Consider the following 16,079-nt stretch of genomic DNA (forward strand, 5'->3'; position numbering starts at 1 on the left):
TTATGGATCTACCTTAACTTACCTCCAAATTAACTATTAAACCCATCTGATCTTGTCCTCACTAGAATGATGGGCTGCCTGCCCTGGTGACCCTGAAGAAGGGGCTGGTGGCTCTGGCCCGGCAGTGGATGAAGTTTATTGTGGTGACCCAGGGCTTCAAGGCCATCGGCCTGATGAGGCCTAACCAGCTGCCCAAACCCAAGGAGACCCCCCAGCAACAGACCTTCCAGGACCAGAGCCAGGGCCTGGACAACGGAGCTGCGCTGCAGAGTGACACCAGTGCTGACGGGGCTGAGTTTGAGTTTGACGCAGGTAGGAACGTATGTTTGTTTTTTTGGACGATGACATTTCTGGTAAATTAATACATGACAGATATACTTTTTTTAAACCAATTGTATTTGAAAGTCCCCCCACGTTTTAATGAATTTGATAATGATTATAATGATGATGGTAATAATGCATGCAGTATGTTGGTCCAATGGGTTGTAACTGCTGTCCAGCCACAGTGAGTGAACACACCATGCTGCTAGAGGGAGCATGCAGCCGCCCCCTGCCCACAGGAGACAAATCTGGACCAGTTAGCGGGGTGGAGATCATGAGGAAGCTCTCCAAGTCCCACACACACAGTGAATCTGCCCTCAAAATAAAGGTAAAGGTATGTCTATCCACCCGTTTGTCTGCATTGTCTACTTTAACTTTGTACCATTATAATTAATTATATGGGTGGACAGGGGCGACAGGGAGACAAATCAGGAGTTTTCCTGATGAAACCACTTTTCATTAGTATACCATAGGAATGCATTTGTTTTCACACTAATGATATTGGTGTATGTTCTTCAGGGCTCCCACCCATACCAGTCCCTCAGCTACACCAGCGGGGACACAGCGGCTGACTCTCCTGCCCATGTGAGTCGCGTGGGCATGACTGCCAAGGACAGTCCCCGTAAGGAGAGTCTGCTGAGCTACCTAACAGGCAGCTTCCCCAGCCTGCACAACCTGCTGGAGGGCACACCCCAGAGGAATGAAACCACCACCAAAAGCACAGGTACGCTCACATTATCCTGGTTCTGACTTGGTTTGGGTTCCAATTCCATACCCTCATTCCCGAAAGTGTGAACATTCTCCTAAAGCATGGGTTATAGGGAATTTCCACCGTATTTTTATAGTGCTTTGATTCCTTTTCAAACTATCATGATAGAGAATTGGTATAGAATTGGACTGCAACATGACATTGTTTGCTCCCCCCTTTAGGTAACAGTGTGGGCCCAGATGTGGTGACGGAACACCCCCTGCTGTCTGAGCCCTCCTCCGTCAGCTTCTACAACTGGATGTCCAACGCTGTGGGCAACCGCGGCGGAGGGAATGCTGTACCCCAGGAGTCCCCGGTCAACCGCTCCCAGCACAATATCCTGCAGACAGGTAGGGGGAATGTTGTGAGAATATTCTGGAAATGTTGGTGATGTAACCAACCCTGATTGCTCACAGTAAAATAATTTTAAAAATAAGGTCACCCGAAGTGTCTTTCTGTTGCTCCTCAGGCATCACCTGTAACCTCCACACCATCCCATCAGCGTCAGACTTCAACACGGTGCTGTCCAGCGACCAGAACACTCTTGATGGAACACAGTCTCAGCACTCTCAGCACAGCACCAGCCAAGATGACATAATGATGGCCGACATTGAGGAGGGCAACCAGTGTCCCGCCGCCGTTCAGCTAGCAGACGCCCAGGTAACCTCGTGAGTGAGTGAGTGAGTGAGTGAGTGAGTGAGTGAGTGAGTGAGGTAGGTGAGTGAGTGAGGTAGGTGAGTGAGTGAGGTAGGTGAGTGAGTGAGGTAGGTGAGTGAGTGAGGTAGGTGAGTGAGTGAGGTAGGTGAGTGAGTGAGGTAGGTGAGTGAGTGAGGTAGGTGAGTGAGTGAGGTAGGTGAGTGAGTGAGGTAGGTGAGTGAGGTAGGTGAGTGAGTGAGGTAGGTGAGTGAGTGAGGTGGGTGAGTGAGTGAGGTGGGTGAGTGAGTGGAGTGAGTGGAGTGAGTGGAGTGAGTGGAGTGAGTGGAGTGAGTGGAGTGAGTGAGTGAGTGAGTGAGTGAGTGTTATAATTCTGATGATTCTCACTCCCCTCCCTCACAACACACAGGTTGTGTTCAAGCCTCTACTGAGTCACACAGGGATCCAGGCCCAGGACACCACTCCTCTCGGCTACAAGATGTACTTCGGGGAGCACCTCTCCTTCTCTGGCACTTTGGAGTGTCTCAGAGCAGACATTGTGGACTCTGACACATCCAAAGAGCGGAAAAATAAACGGTTGAAAAGGTAAATAAACCAAATATCTAAAGTAAATCATGTTTAGCGAGTCCCAATAGTCTTAAAGGTGCAATCTCTAAGACCTGGTTGCCCAGCTGATGGCCCTCGGGATGAATTTGGCCCAGGGGTGGTTTTATTTGGCCAGCAAGTTTTTTGAGCAGAAAAAAATAGACTGTGCATTCGTAAAGTTTTCAGACCCCTCGACTTTTTCCACATTTTGTTACGTTAGTCTTATTCTAAAATCCATATAAATCTACACACAGTACCCCATATTGACAAAGCAAAAACAGGTTTTTAGAAATTTTAGCAAATATATTACAATTTTTAAACAGAGGTACCTTATTTACATAAGTATTCAGACCCTTTGCGATGTGACTTGAAATTGAGCTCAGGTGCATCCTGTTTCCATTGATCATCACGGAGATGTTTCTACAACTTGATTGGAGTCCACCTGTGGTAAATTCAATTGATTGGACATGATTTAGAAATGTGCACACCTGTCTAGGTAAGGTCTTACAGTTGACAGTCCATGTCAGAACAAAAACCAATCCATGAGGTAGAAGGAATTGTCCATAGATCTCAGAGACTGGATTGTGTCAAGCAACAGATCTGGGGAATAGTACCAAAAGAATTCTGCAGCATTGAAGGTCCCCAAGATTACAGTGGCCTCCATCATTCTTAAATGGACATTTGGAACCACCAAGACTCTTCCTAGAGCTGACTGCCCAGCCAAACTGAGCAATTGGGGGAGAAGCGCCTTGGTCAGTGAGGTGACCAAGGACCCGATGGTCACTCTGACAGAGCTTCAGAGTTCCTCTGTATTGGTAGGAGAACCCCCCAGAAGGACAACTATCTCTGCAGCACTCCACCAATCAGGCCTTTATGGTAGAGTGGCCAAACGGAAGCCACTCCTCAGTAAAGGTTGAACTCTTTGTACTTAATGCCAAGTGTCACATCTGGAGGAATCCTGGCACCAATCCCTATGGTGAAGCATGGTGGTGGCAACATGCTGTGTGTAAGTGTTTCAGCGGCAGGGACCGGATGACTAGTCAAGATCGAGGGAAAGATGATCAGAGCAAAGTACAGACCTGCTTCAGAGCGCTCGGGAAATTAGACTGGGTCAAAGGTTCACCATCCAACAGGGCAGCAATCCTAAGCACACAGCCAAGACAACGAAAGAGGGGCTTCGGGACAAGTCTCTGAATGTCCTTGAGTGGCCCGGACTTGAACCCGATCGAACATCTCTGGAGTGACCTGAAAATAGCTGTGCAGCGATGCTCCCCATCTAACCTATGCAGAGAAGAATGGGAGAAACTCCCCAAAAACAGGTTTGCCAAGTTTATAGCATCATACCCAAGAAGACTCAAGGCTGTTATCGCTGCCAAGATGCTTCAAGAAAGTACTGAGTAAGGGGTCTTTTTTTTTGCATAATAGAGAGACTTGATCATATACAAATAATTAATAATAACTGGCTTTTCTGCCAACTGAGGTTCTCAAGGCACTTTACATACTGTAGTAGGGGGAAACTGACTTCATCCACCATCAATGTGTAGCACCCACCTCAGTGATGCACGGCGACCATTTTTGTACCAGACCGCTCATCACATCAGCTAGAGAGGTGAGGAGGGATATATGCACGTCAGAGGGATGATTAGGTGGCCATGATGAAATGTGTCCAGGTTGGGAATTTAGCCATGACACCGGGGTGAACACCCTTACTCTTCCAATAAGCCATGGGATTTTGAATGACCACAGAGTCAGGACACCCATTTTAACATCTCATCCAAAAGACTGCACCCTACGCTGGGCAATGTCCCCATATGTAATCAATGTTTTGTAATGATTATGTTTTAGACAAATAGTATACATTTTTGTGCTTATTGCAGTCAATTTGCAGTTTTTTAGTATGTTCTGACAAAAGAAAAACTTCTAGTTAATCTAGTTAATGTGCTTATTGCAGTCAATTTGCAGTTTTTTAGTATGTTCTGACAAAAGAAAAACTTCTAGTTAATCTAGTTAATGATCCCTGCTCTAAGATATCCTGCCATGTAAAGGTAATCTTCTCTCTCCCTCCCTCTCCAGACAGGGCATGCCAAACCTCCCTCTGCTGGAGTTCAAGCCTGCCCTGCTGATCGAGACGTTCAGCCTGAACGCTGTGGTGATGGAGAAGTCTACCAGCACTGGCCCGCCAAACTCCACGGCTGCCGCTGCACCCCTCGCCTTTCACGACCTGAATCGTCGCCACTACAACACCTTCCACTGCGACTTCACCATCGCCTGCCAGGCCATCAGTCAGCGTGTGGACATGGCCCTGGTGCGCCTCATCCACCAGTTCAGCACCATGGTGGACGACATCAAGGCCACACAGACAGACATCAAGCTGAGTCGCTACACCGCCGGCTCTGCCTCCCCCACACCCACCTTTAAGGTGCGGCCCTACCGCCACTTCCGCTCCTCTGACTTTAGCCGCAGCTCGCGGGGAAGCGTCAACGGAGCCGGGCGGAGTGGGGCTGGCAGCGGCGGGAACACTGCTCAGAAGAGCAAGCGGGGGGGAGGTGGAGGGGGTCAACTGCCCAACGGCCCCCAGTCAGGACTGGACACGCTGGGCAGGAGGGAGCCCCGGGGACGCAACACGCTTGGTCGCTCGGAGCGCCGTACCTCCAAGGTACACCAACCAGTATGTATCTTTATTTCATAATAATTATATAGACTATATTTCTAAGTGACCTATCAAATGATGTATGCTCTGTTTTAATTGGTATCTAATAAATTCAATCAATCCAATTGATCAAGGTGTCGCGGAAGGGCTCTCGGGATGTGGCGGACCACATGACCATCCAAATGGACGACTCAGACTCCATCACAGTGTCAGAGCAGAGCGAGCCCTCTGCAGAGTGCTGGCAGAACATGTACAAGCTGCTCAACTTTTACTCCCTCATCTCCGACCCCACCGGTATCCTGGAGAAGAGCTCCCCTGAGAACTGCCTCTCGGGTAAGGCTCTCTCTCTCCCTCCACTTAGCCACTTCTAGCCCCTACCCCCTAGGGGCTAGAAAAGAAAGCCTCACACTCATCGTTCAATCATTTTGTGTGTGTGTGCGTTATGTGTGCTGTACAGACGGTGGCCGCAGCCCCTCGGAGCCCCTGTGCAGGGTGATGTTTGAGAACGAGCAGCAGGACCCCACCAACAAGCCTCCGGCCGGGCTTGGAGCAGGGGGCCGACGGCGTAGCTTGGTGAGCTGTGAGCCACAGCACGTCACCCTCATCGTGTTTGGCATCGGCGTTGTGAACCGCACCCACCTGGAGGCAGACATCGGGGGCCTGACCATGGAGGCAGAGCTAAAGAAGATCCACGGCAGCTTCACACTTAAGGAAAAGATGAAGGGTGAGGCTCTTAGCTCTTGGGTTATGTCACTAGTTCAATACACCGCCTCTTTGTATTACGTTATTCAGTGCCATATCTGGATTATAATTCCCAAATCCTGTTTTCAGACATACTGCACCAGAAGATGACAGAGACTTGTGCATCAGCCCACATAGGAGGAGTTAACATTGTGCTCCTGGAGGGTATAACCCCAGACATTCAGTAAGGACTGCTCCAATTTAAGTTGATAACTGTTCAATCCTCAATGTGGCAATTCAAATTAAAGTTTGATACTGTGCATTAGGTCTGTTAATTAACCTAAAATACACTCCGCTTCTAATTTGTTTGCCTGTCATTTTGGTAACCAGTAAGATTAATTATGAACGTTTGAGTTTCCTACCCCACTGTGTCTGTAGCTATGTTTCGATTTAACTTGTCCGGTGATTTTTGTCGACATTTAACATTTCTCAATATAGAAAATAGATGCGACAATTGGGTGCTTTTCCATTTAACTCTCTTGGGTGCGTTCGTAAAGCCAATCTGGAGTGCCAGAGTGAGCTCAGAGTGCCCTCTGGGCTTTTTTAAATTCAGAGCGTTCCGCTCTGGGAGCGTTCAGAGCGCACACTGACTGGACGCTCTGGCCGAGGAATAGGGTTGATCCGAGCGTTCTAACCTCACAACGGCAGTCATGCACCCAAGCTAACTGGCTAACGTTGGCTAGCTTTCCCGCTACAAAAATGAGAGAACACCTCACTCTGACCATTTTACTCGCCCTAGCAGAGCTGGTTATCCAGAGCGTTGGTGACTGCAACTGATGCTGGTAACAATTTAATTACGCTGTTTTGTCAATGTTTACTGACCATATATGGCCATATTCAACTGGGTGTTGAGAGTTCGTAAATACATCAGTTATTCTGCACTCTGGTACATTCAGACGCGAGTGCTCTGAAATTGGAGTAGATGGCCAGAGCGAATTTACGAATGCACCCCTTGTGTCAATAAAAACAGCTGGACGTAATGACGTCAGACCAATCTGTTTCATGTCTCAAATAGCCCGCGAAAGCCAGCGTGGATAGAATGCAATAATGTCATATTGTAATAATTCTCATGCCAATGTATCACCACAGTCTGTCCCATGTTGAAACTTGAAGTCCTGTAGATCTAAAATGATTGGATAGTGAAACTTGCCAGCCAACCAGAGAAGAAGCGAAGTGAAGTGTTTTGTCAGGACAATACCTATCCTGCAAAGAAACATATTTTTTTTTTATAGTTGAACATTTTGATTTTGCCGGCAGTAAAAATGTAGAATTAAAGTGGCGCTTAAGTTGCGTGATCACATCACGTGCCCATCACATCCACCCCTATCTAATGGATAAAATTTTTGTCTGTCTTTAGAAATGTCTCATATCTGCCGTTTCCATTACACATGTTGCAGCGATTTTATTTTTTGAGACATTTGCGTTTGTCAAATCAATCTTGTTCAATGGAAACCTGCCTACTGATTGCATGTCAACCTACTGTGTGAGTAATTCCTACAGTTACTTCACTCTAAACAAATCCTAGAAATATTCAAAGGACTGCACATATTTGGCTGGCAACACTGGAAGTACTTTTGGCAGTTGAAGGATGGTGAATAAGTAATCTAGTCTGTTGTCTCCATATATCTATGCGTGAATAGTCTCTCATTTGCTCTCTTTTTTTTTTCTTTTTACTTTCCCTGGCTTTCTCTTCCATCGTCTTGAATAGACTGGAGGATTTCCCTACATCTCCTACCAGCACTGCCAAACAAGAGTTTCTGTATGTGTTTATAACTACTGCACCTTGGCACATCATAGCAATGCCACAGTACTGTAGTACTAAGTTTAGGCACAGCTTTCATTTTGTCTCGAGTCTGTGGTAACGCAGTGTTTCGTCAGTGTACAGCTCTAGTTATGTTATTCTCCCTCTTCATGTTAGTCTGATAATCACCCACTCCTTTTCTCCTCTGTTTCTGTGTTCCTTCCTTTATGTGTATGGCGGGTAGATCATCTTTATAGATCAGCCATATGACAGCGATTCCTCCTGTAATCGTGATCAATATTATTATTTTGTTTGTTTTTTTGTTGATAATTTCGGCAATGTAATGCAAGGTCATATAGAACCCTGTAGTTCTTATGCCCCCATAACATGGATGACGTTGTGTGCCTGTTAATGTTTAGTGTGCTTGTTGTCTAACATGACCAAAACAAGCATTTTTGTACATTGTTTTTGCTCTATCGACGTTGTCTTGTGTTAACCTGTAGTCAAACAGTCATATTTGTACATTGTTGTTCTATCGACGTTGTCCTGTGTTAACCTGTAGTCAAACAGTCATATTTGGAACGCTGACACTCTGCTCTACCATTCCAGAACAGTTGTGAAATGCAACATAGCGAAGTCCCAGGCCCTGTACAGCGCCCAGCGGGGCCTGAAGAACAATAACGCCGCTGTGTTCAAGGTGGGCGCCATCATGATCAACATCCCCCAGCACCCAGCCACGCTGCACAGCATGATGGTCCGCAGCTCCCACCAGCTCTCCAAACAGATCTCTGACCTCATCCGCCAGCCATCCAACGTGTGAGTCTCAGGGAGGAAATGGTTGGATTATTCATAAGTTGCATTATATATATACTTTGACTCCCATTGAAATCAAAAGGTAGAGAGCCCCTGCCATGAATTGGGGCTTAGTAGGCAGAACTGCTTGCGCAGTGTGGTCCTCACCAAAAGGATCTTGTATGAGAGGAAAGCACTTCCGTGAATCGTAACATTTAGAGATGAAACCATAATTTCCTTTCCTTTGTATCTCCTTCATGGACTAAGCAATTCATTCTGAACTACGTTCTTTTCTCTGTAGGCCACCCTCCAACAGGGAGGATACTCCCACCCCTCAGCCCTCTGACAAGGCGTCCAGCATCAACCAGACTCCTGTGGAGGCCAACGAGTTCCCCAGCTGCCGGAGGGGCTGGAGAAGAAGCCCATCGTCCTCAAGTTCAGTGCCATGATGGACGGCATCACCATAGGAGCGGCCCTGCTGCCCTCCCTCAAGGCTGAGTACAAGATGGGCCGTATGAAGAGCCACGGCATGACAGGTAGCCTAGCACCAAGCTTTAACTCCTGACTTAGGTAATGGGATATTGTATTTGTATTACTGTGCATGTACATGATGTTACTATTTGTGATATGGCAATGTTTTCTTAATTTCTTCTGCATTGATTGATAAACTTATTGACTTCAATTGGACCTCCTCATCCTTGTTTGTTCTCTGTCCAGGAGCCCAGACAAGGTTCACGTTTGAGCTGCCCAACCACAAGCTATGTTTTCAGTCCAAGGTGTCTCCGGTGGACGCCATGTCCGCCATGCCCCCCTCTGCCAGCCTCAACCTCCCGCCAGTCACCATGTCCGGAGAGTACATCATGGAGGACCACGAGGGCCACTCGGACTTCACCGACGACTTCCCTATCCCCATGAAGCAGGGCAACTACCTCCAGGGGAATTACCTGCGCTGTGTGGCTGAGGTGAGGCTGCCACAGTCAAGTAGAGTAGCTCCAGTATTCCTGACTATACTTTATATACATACATACATACATACATACATACATACATACATACATACATACATACATGGATACATACATACATACATTACATTACATTAACGTTCTGATTAAAGAAGCAATTAAACTGACCGCCTTTAGAATAGTTGTATCTGGAGCATCAGCATTTGTGGGTTCGATTACAGGCTCAAAATGGCCAGAAACAAAAAACTTTCTTCTGAAACTCGTCAGTCTATTCTTGTTCTGAGAAATGAAGGCTATTCCATGGCCAAGAAACTGAAGATATCGTACAACGCTGTGTATTACTCCCTTCACGGAACAGCGCAAACTTGCTCTAACCAGAATAGAAAGAGGCGTGGGAGGCCCCGGTGCACAACTGAGCAAGAGGACAAGTACATTAGAGTGTATATTTTGAGAAAGAGGCGCCTCACAAGTCCTCAACTGGCAGCTTCATTAAATAGTACCCGCAAACACCAGTCTCAACGTCAACAGTGAAGAGACGACTCTGGGATGCTGGCCTTCTAGGCAGAGTTCCTCTGTCCAGTGTCTGTTTTGCCCACCTTGATCTTTTCTTTTTATTGGCAAGTCTGACACATGGCTTTTTCTGTGCAACTTTGTATGTTGTACATGCATACATACATGCTTACATACATACATTCTTGAGGTCGACCGATTTATCGGAATGGCCAATTTAATTAGGGCCGTTTTCACAACAATCGGAAATCGGTATTTTTGGCCACCGATTTGGCCGATTTAAAAAAAATATATATATATTATATATTTTTTTCACCTTTATTTAATCTTTGTTTAACTAGACAAGTCAGTTAAGAACACATTCTTATTTTCAATGACGGCCTAGGAACGGTGGGTTAACTGCTTTGTTCAGTGGCAGAACGACAGATTTTTACCTTGTCAGCTGCGTGATTCAATCTTGCAACCTTACAGTTAACTAGTCCAAGGCTCTAACCACCTGATTACATTGCACTCCACAAGGAGACTGCAGTAAGCCAAGTTAAGTTGCTAGCTAGCATTAAACTTATCTTATAAAAAAACAATCAATCAATCATAATCACTAGTTAACTACACATGGTTGATGATATTACTAGTTTATCTAGCGTGTCCTGCGTTGCATATAATCGATGCGTATCTTTGCTCCAATGTGTACCTAACCATAAACATCAATGCCTTTCTTAAAATCAATACACAGAAGTATATATTTTTAAACCTGCGTATTTAGCTAAAATAAATCCAGGTTAGCAGGCAATATTAACCAGGTGAAATTGTGTCACTTCTCTTGCATTCATTGCACGCAGACTCAGTGTATATGCAACAGTTTGGGCCGCCTAATTTGCCAGAATTTTACGTAATTATGACATAACATTGAAGGTTGTGCAATGTAACAGGAATATTTAGACTTATGGATGCCACCCGTTAGATAAAATACGGAACGGCTCTAGTATTTCACTGAAAGAAAAACGTCTTGTTTTCGAGATTATAGTTTCCGGATTCAACCATATTAATGACCTAAGGCTCGTATTTCTATGTGTTATCATGTTATAACTAAGTCTATGATTTGATAGAGCAGTCTGACTGAGCGATGGTAGGCACCAGCAGGCTCGTAAGCATTCATTCAAACAGCACTTTCTTGCGTTTTGTCAGCAGCTCGTTGCTGTGCTTCAAGCATTGAGCTGTTTATGACTTCAAGCCTATCAACTCCCGAGATTAGGTTGGTGTGAAAATGGCTAGCTAGATTAACCGATGTGAAATGGCTAGCTAGTTAGCGGGGTCCGCGCTAATAGCGTTTCAAACGTCACTCGCTCTTGGAGTGGAGACTTGGAGTGGTTGTTCCCCTTGCTCTGCATAGGTAACGCTACTTCGAGGGTGGCTGTTGTCGATGTGTTCCTGGTTCGAGCCCAGGTAGGAGCGAGGAGAGGGATGGAAACTATACTGTTACACTATACTGGCAATACTAAAGTGCCAATAAGAACATCCAATAGTCAAAGGTTAATGAAATACAAATGGTATAGAGAGAAATAGTCCTATAATTCCTATAATAACTACAACCTAAAACTTCTTACCTGGGAATATTGAAGACTCATGTTAAAAGTAACCACCAGCTTTCATATGTTCTCATGTTCTGAGCAAGGAATTTAAACGTTAGCTTTTTTACATGGCACATATCGCACTTTTACTTTCTTCTCCAACACTTTGTTTTTGCATTATTTAAACCAAATTGAACATGTTTCATTATTTTTTTGAAGCTAAATTGATTTTATTGATATATTAAGTTAAAATAAGTGTTCACTCAGTATTGTTGTAATTGTCATTATTACAAATAAATAAATAAGAAATCGTCCGATTAATCGATATCGGCTTTTTTTGGTCCTCCAATAATCGGTATCGGTATCGGCGTTGAATAATCATAATCGGTCGACCTCTAATACATACATACATACATACCGACATACATACAGTTGAAGTCGGATGTTTACATACACTTAGGTTGGAGTCATTAAAACTAGTTTTTCAAGCACGCCAAAAATATAGTTTGTTAACAAGAAATTTGTGGAAAGTCGGTTAGGACATCTACTTTGTGCATGACACAAGTAATTTTTCCAACAATTGTTTACTGACAGATTATTTCACTTATATTTCACTGTATCACAATTCCAGTGGGTCAGAAGTTTACATACACTAAGTTGACTGTGCCTTTAAAATGATGTCATGGCTTTAGAAGCTTCTGATAGGCAAATTGAAATAATTTGAGTCAATTGGAGATGTACCTGTGGATGTATTTCAAGGCCTACCTTCAAACTCAGTGCCTCTTTGCTTGACAAAAAATCAAAAGAAAAGGAAAATCAAAAGAAATCAGCCAAGACCTCTGAAAAATCATTGTAGACCTCCACAAGTCTGGTTCATCCTTGGGAGCAGTTTCTGTATGCCTGAAGGTACCACATTCATCTGTACAAACAATAGTACGCAAGTATAAACACCATAGGACCATACAGCTGTCATACCACTCAGGAAGGAGACGCGTTCTGTCTCCTAGAGATGAACGTACTTTGGTGCGAAAAATGCAAATCAACCTTGTGAAGATGCTGGAGGAAACGGGTACAAAAGTATCTATATACACAGTAAAAATTAGGCCTATATCGACAACCTGAAAGGCCGCTCAGCAAGGAAGAAGCCACTGCTCCAAAACCGCCCAAAAATTGTTTACATTTTTATTTTTTATTTTAAAGGCACACTTAAACAACATGGCATTCTGCAGCGATATGCCATTCCATCTGGTTTGTGCTTAGAGGGATTATCATTTTCAACAGGACAATGACCCAACACACCTCCAGGCTGTGTAGCGGCTATTTGTCCAATAAGTAGAGTGATGGAGTGCTGCATCAAATGACCTGGCCTCCACAATCACCCGACCTCAACCCAATTGAGATGGTTTGGGATGAGTTGGACCTCACAGTGAAGGAAAAGCAGCCAACAAGTGCTCAGCATTTGTGGGAACTCCTTCAAGACTGTTGGAAAAGCCTTCCAGGTGAAGCTGGTTGAGAGAATGCCAAGTGTGTAAAGCTGTCATCAAGGCAAAGGGTGGCTACTTTGAAGAATCCCCTAACAGAGTTGCAGTTCTTGACACCGGTGTTCTTAATGTTTTGTATACTCAGTGTATTTGGAGTGGTGAGCATTCCATTTGACCTGATGAAGATCCTTGTGGATTGAAACATTGTCAATACAGCCATGGCTCTACGCTGACCTTTTTTACAAGGAGCATGTGTGCACCTATGTTGAAGAATGTAGGCCCACACAAAGACATTTAGGAGAACAATTACAAATATTTGTGTTAATAAAGATATAATCCTTAATTTTTCTAGGTACACTAGTGCTCCTAAATATAAATGTCAGGTCACACAGCAAAATATTTAGGCGCATACGTGAGTAAAATGGTCACACTGTAGAGCCCTGCAATGTGGTAATTATGAGCATATTCAGTTTGCAGGCCTTTGTTATTTACATTGATTTCAATCCCCCTTCACCTAGATTGGTTCTTTTGAGCACAACCTCACAACGGACCTCCTGAACCACCTGGTGTTCCTGCAGAAGGTTTTCATGAAGGAAGTCAACGAGGTCATCCAGAAAGTATCAGGTCTGTCCCGCTGTATAACACAAGAACTCTGAAAGTTGTTGTATTTCAATATTTTGCTTAGACACTTTGGGTAAATGCTTGTTTGTGTCTATGCAGGAGGAGAGCAGCCCATCCCTCTATGGAATGAGCACGACATCTCGACAGACGCTGACAAGCCCAAGATTCTGCTTTACTCACTCAGTCTGATGTTTAAGGTACCAGTATGAGAAGCAAGAAAAGTCCTGCAATATGCATATATTACCCACCTATCGTCACGTGTCCTAATCATTTGAAAATTAAATAAATTTACTTTCCTGAACACTTGTGGTTTGCAGGGGATCCAGATGACGGCCACCACTCCGTCCATGAGAGCGGTGCGCTTCGAGACGGGGCTGATAGAGCTGGAGCTCTCCAACAGGATCCAGTGTAAAGCCCAGGCTGGCGGCAGCAGCAGCTATCTCAAACTGTTTGGGAAGTGCCAAGTGGATCTGAACCTCGCCCTGGGCCAGATAGTCAAACACCAGGTAGGTTACAGCAAATCAATATAGGTTGTGTTAGTTTCTATTGGCTGCTGCAGTCAGGTTTTGTTAGATATAACCCTTTTTTTCTCCACAGGTTTATGAGGAGGCAGGTTCAGACTTTCACCAGGTGGCCTACTTCCGCACTCGTATTGGCTTACGCAACGCCCTTCAGGAGGAGATTAGTGGCTCCTCAGACAAAGAGGCGGTCCTCATCACACTCAACCGGCCAATCGTCTTTGCTCAGCCTGTGGCTTTTGACAGAGGTCAGGCCTTGATAATAGACTATGTTTTCTAATTCTCTAAATAAAAATGTCAAAATCATATAACCTCTATAGTGAAACGTCATCCCTTTTTCCCTTATCATTGCAGCTGTACTCTTCTGGTTGAACTACAAGGCGGCCTATGACAACTGGAATGAGCAGCGTCTGGCACTGAACAAAGACATTCACATGGCCACCAAGGAGGTGGTGGACAAGCTGCCGGGCATCCAGCAGACCTCTGCCCAGGCCTTCAGCACCCTGTTCCTGCAGCTCACCGTCAACGACCTGGGAATCTGTCTGCCCATCACCAACACCTCACTGGTAGGAGGAGAATGATAATCTGAACAATGATTTTTGCAACCAAAGATTGCATATATGTTTTAAGTTGAAAACCTTTGCAATGTGGCATGTTAAAATGGTGTGGGATATTTTTTACCCCAACCCTGACAGTGCTCCATTTTGTCTTATACACTTAGACCCATTTTGTCTTAGATCAATTCTGTTTCAGATCCTGTCCTGGAACTGTTTGTGTGTTTTATATTGATATGCGCTAAATTGAAAGAAATATTATTGTCTGAAAGTGGCACTCTCTGTGAGTATCATAGTTAATTTCATTCCCTAAAAAACTGATTCAAATTGTCTTGTTTTTTTCTCAACCATTCTCACAATGCTTCATTTGAGCTTCATTGATTTTATTTAAATATAGTTAGCTATACTGAATAAAAATATAAACGCAACAATTTCAATGATTTTACTGAGTTAGTCTATATAAGGAAATCAGTCAATTTAAATAAATTCATTACCTAAATTCCTAACCTATGGATTTCACATTACTGGGCAGGGGCACATCCATGGGTGGCATTGGCACACCAGTCAGTATGAGTTTTTCCCCATAAAAAGCTCTTTATTACAGATGGGAATACTCCTCAGTTTCATTAGCTGTCCGGGTGGCTGGTCTCAGACGATCCCTCAGGTGAAGAAGCCGGATGTGGCCCTAGGCTGGTGTGGTTACAGGTGGTGTGCAGTTGTGAAGCTGGTTGGGTGTACTGCCAAATTCTCAAAAATGATGTTGGAGGCAACTTATGGTAGAGATATGAACATTCAATTCTATTGCAACAGCTCTGGTGGAGATTCCTGCAGTCAGCCAATTGCACGCTGCCTCAAAACTTGAGACATCTGTGGCATTGTGTTGTGTGACAAAACTGCACGTTTTAGAGTGGCCATATGGTGCACCTGTCTAATGATCATGCTGTTTATTCAGCTTCTTGATATGCCACACCTTTCAGGTGGATGGATTATCTTGGCAAAGGGGCAATGCTCACTAACAGGGATGTAAACAAATTAGTGCCCAACATTTCAGAGAAATAAGCTCTTTGTGCTTTCTGGGGTCTGTTATTTCCGCTCATGAAACATGGAACCAACACTTTACATGTTGCGTTTATATTTTTGTTCAGTATATATAAATATATAGCTCGCTGCAGTAGTATGTTACTGTATTTATGTAATTAGACCTACCTTGATAAACTTGGAAATGTAGGAAACATGAGAATGGTGGGGAAAGGTTTGTCAGTGCAGTGACCTACTTTGTATTAGCAGCAAATTACAAAATGTATCCAAGATAAATGTCTTCATAATTGCTAAAGATTTCTTTTGTGACTTGGTGAATGACTGACTGATATAGGAAAATAGATATTGGGGATTAATCAGTTAGAATTTGATGACTACATCCACTGTCCCTGGTGAGTTCTCCTACAAGTTAGTTAAAGTTATAATTGTATCCCTTATCTCCATAGAAAGGACATATACCAGGTTTCGAAGGCATCCGCTCTGAAGCTGGGGCCGGCAGATCTGTAGGCCAGAAAAAATATGCACGAAAAGTAACCTTACAACCTATTCAATCTCTTTTGAACACTTGTGTGATGTTATTCAGTGGTCTTAC

The 16,079-nt window shown here is 44.3% G+C and overlaps 1 protein-coding gene across 1 annotated transcript in view; it reads left to right on the plus strand.

Annotated features, from left to right (window-relative positions):
* The window catches only part of LOC135525763 (bridge-like lipid transfer protein family member 1), a 93,014-nt gene that overhangs the window by 52,524 nt on the left and 24,411 nt on the right, over nucleotides 1-16,079 (plus strand). The window contains 21 exon segments of the mRNA XM_064953584.1: nucleotides 66-312; nucleotides 501-649; nucleotides 841-1,045; nucleotides 1,252-1,419; nucleotides 1,539-1,729; nucleotides 2,133-2,308; nucleotides 4,382-4,964; nucleotides 5,093-5,291; nucleotides 5,416-5,682; nucleotides 5,790-5,883; nucleotides 7,408-7,458; nucleotides 8,050-8,256; nucleotides 8,534-8,625; nucleotides 8,628-8,768; nucleotides 8,950-9,194; nucleotides 13,275-13,380; nucleotides 13,477-13,574; nucleotides 13,695-13,883; nucleotides 13,975-14,143; nucleotides 14,250-14,461; nucleotides 15,934-16,017. Coding sequence (XP_064809656.1) covers nucleotides 66-312; nucleotides 501-649; nucleotides 841-1,045; nucleotides 1,252-1,419; nucleotides 1,539-1,729; nucleotides 2,133-2,308; nucleotides 4,382-4,964; nucleotides 5,093-5,291; nucleotides 5,416-5,682; nucleotides 5,790-5,883; nucleotides 7,408-7,458; nucleotides 8,050-8,256; nucleotides 8,534-8,625; nucleotides 8,628-8,768; nucleotides 8,950-9,194; nucleotides 13,275-13,380; nucleotides 13,477-13,574; nucleotides 13,695-13,883; nucleotides 13,975-14,143; nucleotides 14,250-14,461; nucleotides 15,934-16,017 — 3,873 coding nt within the window.

Source organism: Oncorhynchus masou, chromosome 32 (assembly GCF_036934945.1).
Source record: "Oncorhynchus masou masou isolate Uvic2021 chromosome 32, UVic_Omas_1.1, whole genome shotgun sequence".
NCBI classification, from domain to species: Eukaryota; Metazoa; Chordata; class Actinopteri; order Salmoniformes; family Salmonidae; genus Oncorhynchus; species Oncorhynchus masou.